Here is a 13,732-nt window from a genome sequence, read left to right on the forward strand (position 1 = left end):
GTTTTGTGTATGGTACATGAGAGGGGTTGTTTGCTTCTCTTTGGAAATGCTGTATCAGATTTAATTTTGCAGGCAGTGAGTGACTGACATCACTTCCTGTGCCCTACTCCTAGGCCCTTGGCCTGTTACCAAAAGTGTCTAGGAAACGAGTATTATTTTTGGAAGTTTCTAGCTTCAGTTTTAAGTGGGCACTTTAGAAGTAATTTGAGTACCCCCAATGCCAGAAATATTCTTGTTTTGAATTTCTACAAGTGCATTTCCTGTCTTTCCATGTGACCTTATAACACTTCCCCATGTTTCACTCACTCTTTAAATTCAATAAAGTCTCTGATAAACTGCTTCTGCTGTTCTTTCTGAATCAATTACCATGCTCAAATGCGGTTTGAGATAACCCTCTGTTATTTTACCCTGAAGAATTAATCTGTGTGAAAGCAGAAATAATTCTCAGAAGAGCCGTGGACATAAAAGCAAACTGTGGCGTATTAGAAGTGAGGTGAGAGGAGAGTGCCAGAACTTTTCTCCACTTTCTGCTGTCTGTTAAAGCAATACTTCAAAACTCCTCTCACATCATTCCAAACCTATGTGAATTTCTTTATTCTGTGGAAAGCCAAAGAAGAAACTCTGAAAACTGTGCTAGTTGCCGATTTCCCAGAGTTTACAGTGAATGGGCACTGAGCTTTTCCAGCTACAAAAGTGAGAATCTGCACATTCTGTGTTTTCTTAATTTATCCATGAGGGTACCGTAATAATGTAGTTCATGCCGATATTGTTTATTTTAAATCAGGTCTTTTAAAATGATCAATTGGTCAAGTTCGTACAATTGGTCTGGAATTGCATCATTCATGAATCAGATTGATTTTAAAAGGATAGTTCACATGCATTCATCAAATAATATCTTATCCAAGAGGTCTCAAAAGACCTCACAACAACCTCCAAAGAACTGCAGACCTCACTTGGCTCAGTTAAGGTCAGTGTTCATGACTCCACCTTAAGAAAGAGACTGGGCAAAAATGACCTGCATGGCAGAGTTCTGTAGCTAAGCAAAAAGAACCTAAAGGCTCATCTCAGAAAAAGAACATCATGCCAACAGTAAAACAGTGAAGTTGGGTTCTGCGGCAGGACAATGATCTAAAACACAAGCACGTCCTCTGAATGGCTGAAAGAAAGCAAGACTTTGCAGTGGCCTAATTAAAGTCCTGACCTGAATCCTATTGAGATGCTGTGCCATGACCTTAAAAAAAAAAACACGGTTCATGCTCAAACCCTCCAATGTGGCTGAATTACAACAATTCTGCAAAGATGATTGGGCCGAAATTCCTCCACAGAGCGGCAACAGACTCATTGCAAGTTATCAAAACACTTGATTGCAGTGGTTGTTCCTAAGAGTGGCCCAACCAGTTATTAGGTTTGGGGGCAAGCACTTTTTCCACATTGAAGTGTGAAAAAAAAGTGCAAAAAAAAATCAGGAAGTCAGGCAACACTTTTTCACACCACTGTAATTTGGTCAATTTTTTTTTTCTTTTAACATGGTATTAATCAATGCATGATGAACTTTTATCGTCATACTTTATAGTTATAAGGTAACAAATTCAACCCCTCCTCTTTTGCTCTGTATAAGCTGGGCCGTGGATGCTTTCACTTTCTAATTTGTGATATTTTTGTCACGTTTTACCAGAAAAGATAATTGTCTGTTTTATGTCTATACATCATTTGTTTTCAAAGCCCAAAACAAAAGGTGAATTCATTGTTATTCTTAATTAAAAAGCACAACAATAAAACAGGAGGCTACAATGACAAACTAGCCTATATAACATTTATTACCAAAAACAAAGAGGATGCATGGCATGCCCCAGACGCTGTAAACAGCCTACCAACTAATAAATGACAGAACACTTAGCACACACTCGGGAAACAAATAAATAAAAAGAATAGATAGAAGATACAAAGAAACCTTTATAGCGTAACGCAGGATAAACAGCAAAGCTTTTCAAAATGATAACAAAAAGAAAAGTAAAACTAAACTGAGTGTCAGTGACAGGATGTGTTTAAGATACTGTCTTTAACTTGAAATCTCAATTCTCTCTCCGCCATTGTTTTCTCAACGTTCATGTCATTATGACGCACATTCTCAAAAAAAGAAACATAATCGTTTTGGTTGCAGCCCCGTTTTATGCCACTTTCATGTTACACTTTTATTCCGTTTCCATTCATTGTATTGTACAGAAAAGAGCGACTAGCAAAATGTCTGCTTTTGTAAAGTAAGTTTGAATCAACAAAGGCTTGAATTTTCTTGTGAACCGTTCCTTTAAAGCTCTCCCAAGCAGCTGAAATGTTTTGGAGCCACATCAGGTGCAGGGGTTCTCTCATCCAGCGACTGCTGTGAATGGTTTCTGTGTTGTACAGCATGGAAGCTCGCACACGCGGTCCCACGCAAAGCGCTGGGAAGTCATGCATCGATGCTACTCACTGCATGAGCTCAACTGAGCAGCACACACGTGCATGTGCTCTCTCACACTCTTGCTTTTGTACACACACACACACACACACACACACGCATCACTGTGCTACTTTCTGTTTTCTGCTGTATCGTCTCATTTGGTCAGAACAGTGTGGGAGGTCAGTTTTGCCCACGACCTGCCAATCAGGTCATTTAATTGGCAACCGTGACTTTGGACAGCGTTCGTATTTCCCCACCTGAGAATTTGTGACAGGATGCGTGTATGCGGTTTTCTGTAACCGAGATGCAAATGCAGTATTTTTGCAAGTAAGCAAGATAATGATGGTGGAGATAGAAGTACATTTACTGTAAATGGCTGGGAGCTGTGTGTGTGTGTGTGTGTGTGTGTGTGTGTGTGTGTGTGTGTGTGTGTGTGTGTGTGTGTGTGTGTGTGTGTGTGTGCTGTCATGCGTGGTGTAGACCCAGTTACAGATGTGGTGTGGGTTTGTCACTCGGCATCAATGAAACAGGTGCATGTGGGCGTCAGTAACACTTTTGTCTTTGCAAGGCAGCAAAGGCTTTGGCAGACTGTCACGATCGCGTTTTCCCCTCAAACAGTATGCGTTTACATTACACATTTGCTCTGGAGCTGTAAAAGGTATTTGTGAGAAATGCCTATTGTTTATGGTGTTAATGTTGCCTTTGTTTGGCTCATTGACAAAGACGTGACTAAAAAGATGTGGTGTGACGTGGTATGATTATTAAGTAAAACGTAATTGTGTAGTTACTAGTGATGCGCTAATTTATAAATTTCTTTCCCTAAAGCTAAATAAAAAGTTTCATTTAGCTAAAAAAACTGAAAACTTAATACTGAAAATATTCATCAAATAGAGTTAATAATCAACACTCCATTATATTAGTATGTGAAATTATTCTATATAATTAAATTGCGGAATGAGTATAATTTATGAACATTAATTTGGCATTTTTTTTAATCATGAAGGCAAATAAATGGACATTCATTGGTCAGAAAAAAGGGAAACACTGGTGCGAGAGGAACACGTTACAAATCACACGTCTTTTTACACAAATTTACCAAACTTCCTCAGGGACAACTTGTCCAAATCGGCTATAATTTGCTTTTACATTACCATTTTTCAGCCTCTCTCTATCCAACGACTTAAATACTTTGCACTGACCTGAACACAGAGTAGGTGTTGTTGATGTGTAAATGTGGGCAGTCGTATGTTAATGCATTGCATCTATTCCTACTTTTTATTTTCACTAAATCGTCTTTTTGCACTTTTTACAAAGTTTCAGAACATTTCCACAGTACATTATCAAAACATTTTTTATGATACCACATTTCAAATTCGAAAAACTTCTCTTGCAATGTTTGGACGCGTACTGCAGATACTGTGTCACACCTAAAACCCTCTATAGAGGTGAAACAAGGCGATGAAGCCTCCATGAGAGTGAAGAAAAAAACCTTTTGAGGATCAAAGTGTAGAGCTGGTAGAATACAACATCAGAAACCAGATCAGAGGTGTATCTGAAGTGCTGGGTTTTGAAGCTGAGCTCTTTAAGGTGAGAGAGCTAGGGTGTTTTTCGAGACTTCGGGTCTGCTGAGCCGAACAACGCTGTCTCTTATTCCTGTGTTTCTGTGGGCGTCCAGCCTGGAGCTAGCAGACAGCCACAGACCCTAACAGCTGCTGGATAGGGCCGGTTTGTCCTCTGCTAACTAACAGAGGGAGCGCAGACACGCAGATAAAGCAGAAACCATGTGGAGATATGTAGGACAGTGATTTGCTACAAGGGGAGAGTGGAAAGACATCAATTTTGCTTTCTCCAAGCAATAAAACAAAAAATATGATCAGAGACAGTACAAGGGGGACGAGATGGACCGCTCGTAGGACAATGAAAAGGACAAACCTTAAAAACTCAAAATGGGGTCTTTAGCAAGAGATGTCCTACCTTTTAGTTAATAGAGGCAAAACGGTTGTGCATTTGCTCAGATACCTTGAATAAAGGTTCAAGACTTGCTCAGTAACATGCTGCTGTGAGCATGTAAGAAATATTGCTGCTGCGTATCGTTACTAATACATAGCAGGTCATTATTAACCCCCATAACATACATGATCAGCCCGTTGTAGATCTATACAGGTGGAGCTGGGGAAGGTGGAGGCTTGAGCAGTCAGTTCATTGGCTACTGATACAGGAGAGGACCAATCTCTGTGATAATGATGTCTTTGTGTCATACTAAGGTAGAACTATCAGACTATATATATATATATATATATATATATATATATATATATATATACACACATATGTATATGTTGCTTTGGTGGAAAATAATATTATTTTTTTTTACTTAGTTTATTACCTGAGAACATTATTCATCTGCAGTAACCTTTTATTTTACTACACTGCATAGCATATTATCATACTTGTTTACTCCACTAATTCAGATTCCATTAAGAAAAGATCAAATAAAACATAGAGCACTTTAAACTGAAGAACACCTGGTCTTAGGTAGAGATAGGGATGGGATGTTATATTCATGAATGAGTTAATTCTTTTAACTGAACTTCACAAAGTAAGTTTGCAAATTGCTTTGAGCAGTTAATGATAATTGATGAGTATAGCACCGAACCACTAGTAAAAGTCTCCTGTGTGCCGTTTATGTCCTAAATTTGAAAATAAATGTTTCCTGTTACATATTATTCTTGTGATTTTAAAAAGCTGAATACTCAACATCTATTGTTCTAGTATTCTTATCTAGTATTTCTTATAATCAATGTTGAAAACAAATGTGATTCTTAAACCTTTATTATTCTTATTCTCATTATTATTATTATAAAAGTGAGTTGAAGCAGAACAAAAATCAGTATTGTTATGGCCTGAAATAAAAAAATCTGTGTATTATACAGAAAAACGAAATTAAAAAAAAGAAATAAAAAAGGTAACCGTGAGATAAGTCGGTGCAATAGTTTTTATTGTATGTTGTCCTGGTGCTGCATCAGACATCCTTGTTTGTCCTGCCAGATAAGGACAGACCATTGGTCTGGAAAAATGTCATAAAATGCGTTTATTTGAAATTCATCTTGAGAATGTGTTTTTTAAATAACTATTATTTGTCTTGCATTGGACTAAATGCTACTTTTTGTCTCCCAAAGCTCAGCGGGAAACACATATTTCACTCTGCACTTTTTTCTTTAATAAATATTTTATGTTTTATGGTCGTCAAAAAATTTCGTGTTTTTCCAGGTAATTTGAAAGAATAATCTTACCTCATCAGTTTAGAATAAAAGTCTCCCCCGTAAGACTCCTTTTTAAATAAATATCCATATTAAAATGTACTCTATTGAAAATGGACGTATCGAAAATGGTCAGGTTTATTTTTTCCTCGTGGGATTTTATGCCGCATGGTTTCAAAACATCCTTCTCCTCATTATGGGAACGCACTTCTGTTTATGGCCCCTGATTTCAATTCCACTTTTGTTGGAAAATCACACAACAAATGCTCTGCTTCCCTCTATTATTCTCCAAATCATCTGTATTTTCTTCCCTGAAACACTCTGTCTTCTGGGCCGTTTTCCCTAAGCAGTTAAATAAAGAAACAATATGGCTGCCCAATAAGAGCTGTAATCTTTTGGCCGTCTTCCAGACTTTGGCTGGCTGGTGCTTGTTATTTCTCCGTTCACTCTGTGAAGGAAAAAGTGAGTTTGAGTGATCTCAGACATTGGTGAGGGACGGAGGCGTGATGCCGTTGGTTAGACAGGCAACAAACTCTGTTCCGCTGGGAGGAAGAGGAGGTAGTGGAGGAGGATGGAGTACTAAAGTCACACATGTGACTGCTAACCTCTTTATCTGTGATTTTAAAACCTTTCATTCTTGATCTGTGCGTTCTCCCAAAATGGCTGTTCCTATTAGAGCACATCAAAGTGCAGTTTGCTTGCGCAACGAGTTGACGTCAAGGGTTATGTGAGCTTGCAAAAAGGAAAAAAACAGAAATTCTGAGGTCGTCCAAGCCCTGAATGCAGGCGTTTTTTGTCATCACAACAGATACTGTTCGAAGGTTTGGGGTCAGAAAGAATTTGTTGCAAACTCACCAAGGCTGCATTTACACTGCCATTTGAAAGTTTGTGATCAGTAAGATTTATAATGTTTTTTTGTTTTTTTTTCTTCGGGCTGGAATATTAAATTAATTTTATTGCATTTGAATATATTTATATTCATATATTTATTTTATATAAATGCTGTTCTTTTCATCTTTTTGTTTCAATTCACTGAAAATAAATTACCGTATTAGAACAAATGTGACACTGAAGATTAGAGTAATGGCTGATGAAAATGTAACGCTGCGTCATAGAAATAAATTATATTTTAAAGTATATTAAAATCCAATATCCAGCATGTGGATACCAATATTATAAATTGCAATATTAGTTCACAATATTATTGATTTTTTTTTTTTTTTCAGATTTTTTTTATCAAATAAATACAGCCTTGGTGAGCATAAAGACTCCATTAAAAAGCATTACAAATATTACTGACCCCACACTATTGAACGGCAGTGTATTTGATTAAAAAGAAATTCTCCAAAGGTGCCCCTTTTGTGTTCTGTGCAAGAAAGTCCAAAATAAGTCTTTACATAACACTCTGTTTACCTGAATACATACATGCACCGATGTCTGAACAGAGGAATCTCTCTCACACACACCATAATAGTTTCCAAATGTTTCTCTGATCTTTATCGCAGTGTGGTTGTGTGTTTGTCGTGTTGGAGCTGAAATGTGAGCGAGCGGTGTGTGTCCCTGTGGACAGAGAGGGAAAGAGACCTGCAGGAGAACTTATCCTCAAGCTTTCTCACGGGAGATTACATCCTCAGGAAAAGAGTTTTTTCATTTATGTGTGTCACTCAGGGCGGTTGAGGAATGTGAGCATTAAGGTTGCCATTTATCAAAAAAAAACCCTGTGTTTCGCAATCAAACAGACAACTTGTACTATATATTCAGGGTCAGGGCTTGTGACCTTGATGACAGTCTCCAGTGGCTTCATGGGAAGTGTCCAATGGATTATTTATGTGTTGGGGCAAGATTAGATTTAGTTATTTATTTATTAATTACGTGAAAATATGTATTTAAATGTGCCGTTCAGGAGCCACATGTGGTATACTAACATGTAAAAACTAACAAATTAAAAGTATAATTTGGGAAAAAAGAAATATCACCAAGCAAATACATTTGTATAATAAATTAATGTGACTATTAGGATTAAAAACTTTAAGGTTGGAATTATTTACAGAAACCTGTTATTTAATTAAGAAGCCCTTAAATGAGTAACATATGAAAAGTAGGACTTAGTTTTGAGTAAATCTGTAAAATCCTTCCATTTTTATTCATTTTCAGTCTAAAATATTACTCTAAAAACTGTCTTAGTTATCAGTAGTAAAATGAATGTTTGAGTTTGCTAAAATTGCAGAAAATAGTAATAAATTTCTTTCTCTTTTTAGATCAGCTTATTTGATTTATTTCATGTCACTCAGTTTAAGTGAAATGAAATGAAAAGTTTCCCCTCTGTAACTTTTTTTTTCTTTGTGACTCATTGGAGACACTGGCTTTACTGTCTGAGTCTGCTCATCTTTAGCGGCTGATGGGTAAATTCAATCATCCCATGGTCTTTTGGTTTCTCTTGGCAGGAGAGACATAAGCATAGCTGTAGGGACCTCAGTCTACTCGGTCAACACCACACACACACACACACACACACACACACACACACACACACACACACACTCCTCGTGGGTCCTTCATCTACTAGATTTGGTTGCTGATTACCTCTGAGCTTAGGAGAAACATTCTTCATTCATCCTCCCCTGCGATCTTGCTGCCATTTGGCATGTCTGTGTTTAAAGTTGACCTTCAGCTGGAAGGTGCACATCTTATTAAAGCACAACCTAAACATAAATGTCGATCTAACGACCTGAGGTGGAATTAGACCAGACAAGTCTTGTGACCATTCGAAACGGAACTGCACCTTGAACCTTTCGGCCATCATTTCAATGTATGTGCCAAGAGGGTCATGTTTAACATTCATCACCAATGGCTGAACTGTATCATTAGGTGCTGTTATCTTCACACAGTGCTTGTGTTTTTCTCCTCATTATTCCATGATCTCTTTCTGTGTTGTGTTTCAAGGTCATGGCTCGGAGCGTGTGCCTGTTCCGATTCTACGGTACAAACGTATCACTGCTTGTTTCTGTGGTAACAGCCCCGCTGACCTCCTCCAATGTGGGCCAATTAGAGGAGTCTCTGACATAGGAGGGCACTACCGTGTGAAGCCTTTTTGCTCTCTGAAAGTGATTAAGAGGATAAATCTTCCCATTTACGGAGAGAGAGAGAAGATAGAGACAGTAGAGGCTATTAAAGAGGACAGATAGAGTCTTGGAAATGAGAAGGAAGTAGTCTAAAGCTTACAGTATTCTGTTGTACTTTTTGCTAATTACTGAGAAAAAATGTAATAATCCAGAATTTTATATATATATATATATATATATATATATATATATATATATATATATATATATATATATATATATATATATATATATATATATACTATTCAATACTTGTACTTTTTTTACATAAATTAATTACATTTGTTTAGAAGCTACTACTAATACATATTATAATGTGTAATACATGCATATGTAATGATTATATAACATAACTTTCCTATGCTCATCAAAGTTGCATTTATTTCATTAACAAAAAATAAAAATGTGCAATGCTTAAAAATATATTTACAATATATACAATATATTACAATATAAGTGTGTGTAACTAAAACTCAGTTTTTTTGTACTTCATTTAATATCTGTTTTGGCTCTTTAGATTAGTTTTATAATAGCCGACCCTTATCATTTTATCAGTGACAGAACTGCAGTACATAAACACTGGTTTCATTTTCAGCTGTGCAGAGTTGTTGCTAAATGCTTTTATCATAACTGGCTTGCACATAGTCATATGGGATGCTTTGAGCTCTTACATACTTGTGGCATGGATTTGAAAGGACTTCACAGAGTTCTTTGTGAAAGCCTGTATACATTCCGGTGATATGGTTTAAACACTGAAACGCTATCTTTATGCTCAATAATGAGGCACGATGTGTGTTTATTTACGATGTTCATGCCATGTTTTGTATTATTTGCAGGTCCATTGTCTCGGAGCCCTTGTGAACTACTGCCAGTTGGAGTGGGTCACCCGGTTCAGGCCATGTTAAAGAGTTTCACCGCCCTATCAGGCTGCGCCAGCCGAGGAACCACCAGCCTTCCTCAGGAGGTGCACATCGTCAACCTACGAAGAGGCAATGCACAAGGAGACAGAGACAAACCAGCCGAGGTGAGATTCATTTACCTTTACCAGAACCTCTAATGCAACAAAGCTTTTGCGAAAGTTTTCAAAATTTTTGAAAAAACCCCAAAACAATTCTAAGCTTAATTTCAGTATACAGTTTTGTGCATTTATTTATATTAATTTATTTTAAATAATACAGTGAAACTGTAATACAGTTGTTCCTGCCATGGCAAAGCAGGCAATAAACTAGAGTGTGTGTGTGTATAGCCTCACTACAACCTACAACTATTATTTTATATTATTTTAGTGGTTGGTTTGACTAAATTTGAACCATTCAAAATCGTCATTAGTTAATTCACAAGCTATATTGTAGCTTTAGAAGCTATTTCCTTCAGTATTTCCATGCAGCCTTTAACACAGACCAGCAAAATGTTGTTTGACAAAATGAATGTTGAGCACTATTTTAGCAATTTCACTGTTGTGAAACATCAAACCACTAAAACCTGGAAACGAAGAGTTGTATAAATGGCTTCTTGGCAGAGCCGTTTCGTGCAGGTTTCACTTGCAATGATGAAGTGGGTTTAAACATACTTTGATTTGGATCTTGGCTGAGGTGGGGTGAGTTGGCCGAGTTGTTAAGTTGTTAGTTCTCTTGTTAGTTGGTGGGGGTGTTGTAGAAACAGTGTGGGGTGCGTGCACAGGGTTAGCGTATGAATTGATGTTGTAATTGCTGGAAGGACTATTTGGCCGAGAGCACTGCTGACTCTAGATGTTCGCAACGAGACGGCACAATCTTATGTTTGCGTTATCATTCCCGTAATTGCAGCCTTTTCTACAAGCACATGCACAAAAACACACTCTGGTTGACAAAACAACGAGATAAGATTCCGATACGAACCTTTTCTACCCAGTGTGTACTTTTTGTAGTCTTATTAGAAACCATGCGGTGAATATGGAAAGAAAATATGTACTTGGAGAAAGATTGGCCTTCAGGTTTTCAGCCCTTGCATATCCCAAGAAAAACACCATTGGGCCTCAGGAAAGTTGGGGTAAGTTTTGGAGGCTCTGTCTGGACTTTTCTGAGCGAAAAGGGAGTAAGAAAGAGGGAGTGAGAAGGGCCAGAAGAAGAAAGAAAGAGAGAAAAAGTGCAGATGGGCGCAGTTGTCGGGCACTATCAGCCACGCGGATCCAGAAAGGCTCTTTCTCTTTTCTGAACTCTGTGTGGCTTGGACTCACAGCTCTAGTGAAATACAATATCGGTCCCTGCCGACACAGACAATGACGGCTTTAAACCGCCTCGCTTTCACTGTCGTGTGTTTTTTGCATCAGGGAGCAAGTATCACTCAACTGGGTCGGCTCAGACAAAAAGCTCTCTTCTTCGTCCCTGCCAGGGTTCAAAGCCCCCTCAGATTTTACTCCTCGGCGCTCCATTAGACTGCCGCTCATATCCATACCGTGTACTGTGTGCCCTCATGCATTGTTGTTCCCTCCACCCTGACAGACAGGAAGCAGAAGAAAAGCACACTGGCCAAAGCGCAGGAGCGGAGCGCTGTAAACATCCGTGCCAGAGAGATCAGATTGTTGTTGGTGGCTTCAGTATGTGAAACAAAAGCCTGAGGAATGCTATCTGACATCTCTCAGAAGAGTAAGCAACAGAGGGAGAGAAAGAGAGAGAGAAAGCTTTTGTTTGTAAGTTGTCAATCCTAAAGTCTTTTGCAAACAAAGGATTTAAGTGTTTGATAAAAAACATAAATAGGCAAAATTCACAGCAATTCACTAGAGTCCACAATCTCATGCTCAATTTGTGTCTCAAAGAAGTCACTCAGTCATATTTAGCTGTGCCATCACAGAAATAAATTACTTTTTACAATGTATTGCAGTAGAACCCAGTTATTTTAAATGACACAAATATTACTGTTTTTATCAAATAAATGCAGTCTTGGTGAGCGTATAAAACTTCTTTTCTAATCTCAGTTGCCTCATGACCAATGACTCCTGCATATGCATTAATGCATATATTAGAAAATGTAGTATAAGGATCATGTAGTTATTGTATAAAATTAAATACATTAATGAAAAATATTAAAGAATGGTTCTACGTATCAGATATTATTAAAAAGCCAATATTTACTGATCTCTAGTCTGTAATATTGTGGATTAGCTGGGTAGGGTACAATGGCCAAAACCACTTTAAAACCAGCAAACTAGTTCAGCCTGGACTTGTTGGGAGACGTTCTGTAAACGTCTCTAGGCTATTGATCCTCATGGATAAAGTCCAGAACGTCTGATAGGACGATGCACCATGAGTCACCGATCATGCTTTTGGATCCCGTCCTTTAAATGTGCTTGGTCAGGACTTTGCAATGGCCTGAAACCATGTGCTGGAGATGTGTGAAAATCAACATGTCCCAACTAGTCGTCAGGATTCCAGCACCCCACGGCTAAAAGCGAATCGGAGCTCTGGCAATGATGAATGAGACATGTCATTTTCTACTATGCTATAATGCCATTAGCCTTTCGTTTTTGTTGGCAAATGGCTAAAGAGCTCAGTTCCCTATGATACCATTGTTGTTGGTTTGTATCAGTATCCTAGTAACAGATTTGCCATTATTTGTACTATTTGCACATATCTGGCTAAGAGTTGCATGGAGGCCAAGACCGTGTTTACTCAGCACATTCTAACTCCTTATTGGAGTACTGACTGCTAATGTATTATGCTAATTTTTCTTCACCTAGTGTAGAATATGTATAACATGAATAATACAAAGCAAAGTCTAGCTTGCCAAGTACAAATACTAATAAATTAACATTGCAAGTGTCCTGAAATACGTAATACGTTGGTGCACTAGTGCAAAAATGAAAAAAAAATTTAACATGCATTTATAAAGGAATTGCTTACTTAACGTTATTTCTCTACATCAAACTGGCTTTGCCTTTTAAAAAAAGTAGTATATGTTTTGTGGGTCGTGCATATGAGTGGATTTTAGGCTTCCCCTTAAGCCTTATAAGAGATTTTGTCTACACGCAGGAAGATAAGACTGTTCTTTCACCGCATTCCAAGCCGCAGATATTTCAAAGACCGCTCCAGATATTGTGCTCAGCGATTGGAAGGGAAGATTAAGGATGCACTGAACAAAAGAATCATGACAGCTGTTGATGTACATGCTTCCGCAGCAGGGATCTTTACTATCTGAGGGACCCAGGATCAGAATATAATCACACACACACATTTGGAAACTACAGGAACAGGATGCTAATGCACTTTCCTCAAACGTTGATGTTTTTAAGTAATGAATAAGTCAACTTATTTAACAAATTTACTTATTACAACTTTTTATTCAGAATATGCTCCTTGAATAATGGGTATTGTGCATTCGCTTTTTCCAAATGTTTAGTTTAGATTATCTTTGCTCTTATTTGAAGGTATTTAAAAAAAAAACACTGTTATCATAACATGATATCAGGTTATCATAATTTAATAAGACTGTTAAATGCGTTGTTTAGCTGAATGAAAAAACGTATTTGTAAGATTCAGAATAGTTGATTTTAGTTTTCAATGTTTTAGAATATAAATAGTATAATATCAGCCATAACCAGTTTTATTTAGTGTTATTTATGTATTGTTTTATTATTATTTTGAATCCGCTTTAATGTTTATATTTTCAAATGTTTAATACATTTTTACAAATATTTCTATTTCTATAGCTTTAATTAGTTTTTTGTTTCATCTTTAGTTTTTATTAATTCTGACTTCAGATTATTTTTATTTGCAAAAGCATTTCTGAAAGTTAGGTTCTTCAGTGTGTTTTAATTTCAGTGCCTCCCTAATCTTGACATTTCTAAGCATTAGCTATATTGTAATAGATTTATGCCATTACTAAAAGAAGAAGAAAAGAAGTATTGTTACGATGGAAGACAAACATATTATAAAAAC

The 13,732-nt window shown here is 37.2% G+C and overlaps 1 protein-coding gene across 1 annotated transcript in view; it reads left to right on the plus strand.

Moving 5' to 3' along the window:
* tgfbr3 (transforming growth factor, beta receptor III) overlaps positions 1–13,732 on the plus strand; it is an 89,542-nt gene that overhangs the window by 20,307 nt on the left and 55,503 nt on the right. The window contains exon 3 of the mRNA XM_043241582.1: positions 9,656–9,843. Coding sequence (XP_043097517.1) covers positions 9,656–9,843 — 188 coding nt within the window. The remainder of the gene's footprint in view (positions 1–9,655; positions 9,844–13,732) is intronic.

The sequence above is a fragment of the Puntigrus tetrazona genome, chromosome 6 (genome assembly GCF_018831695.1).
Source record: "Puntigrus tetrazona isolate hp1 chromosome 6, ASM1883169v1, whole genome shotgun sequence".
In the NCBI taxonomy this organism is placed as follows: domain Eukaryota; kingdom Metazoa; phylum Chordata; class Actinopteri; order Cypriniformes; family Cyprinidae; genus Puntigrus; species Puntigrus tetrazona.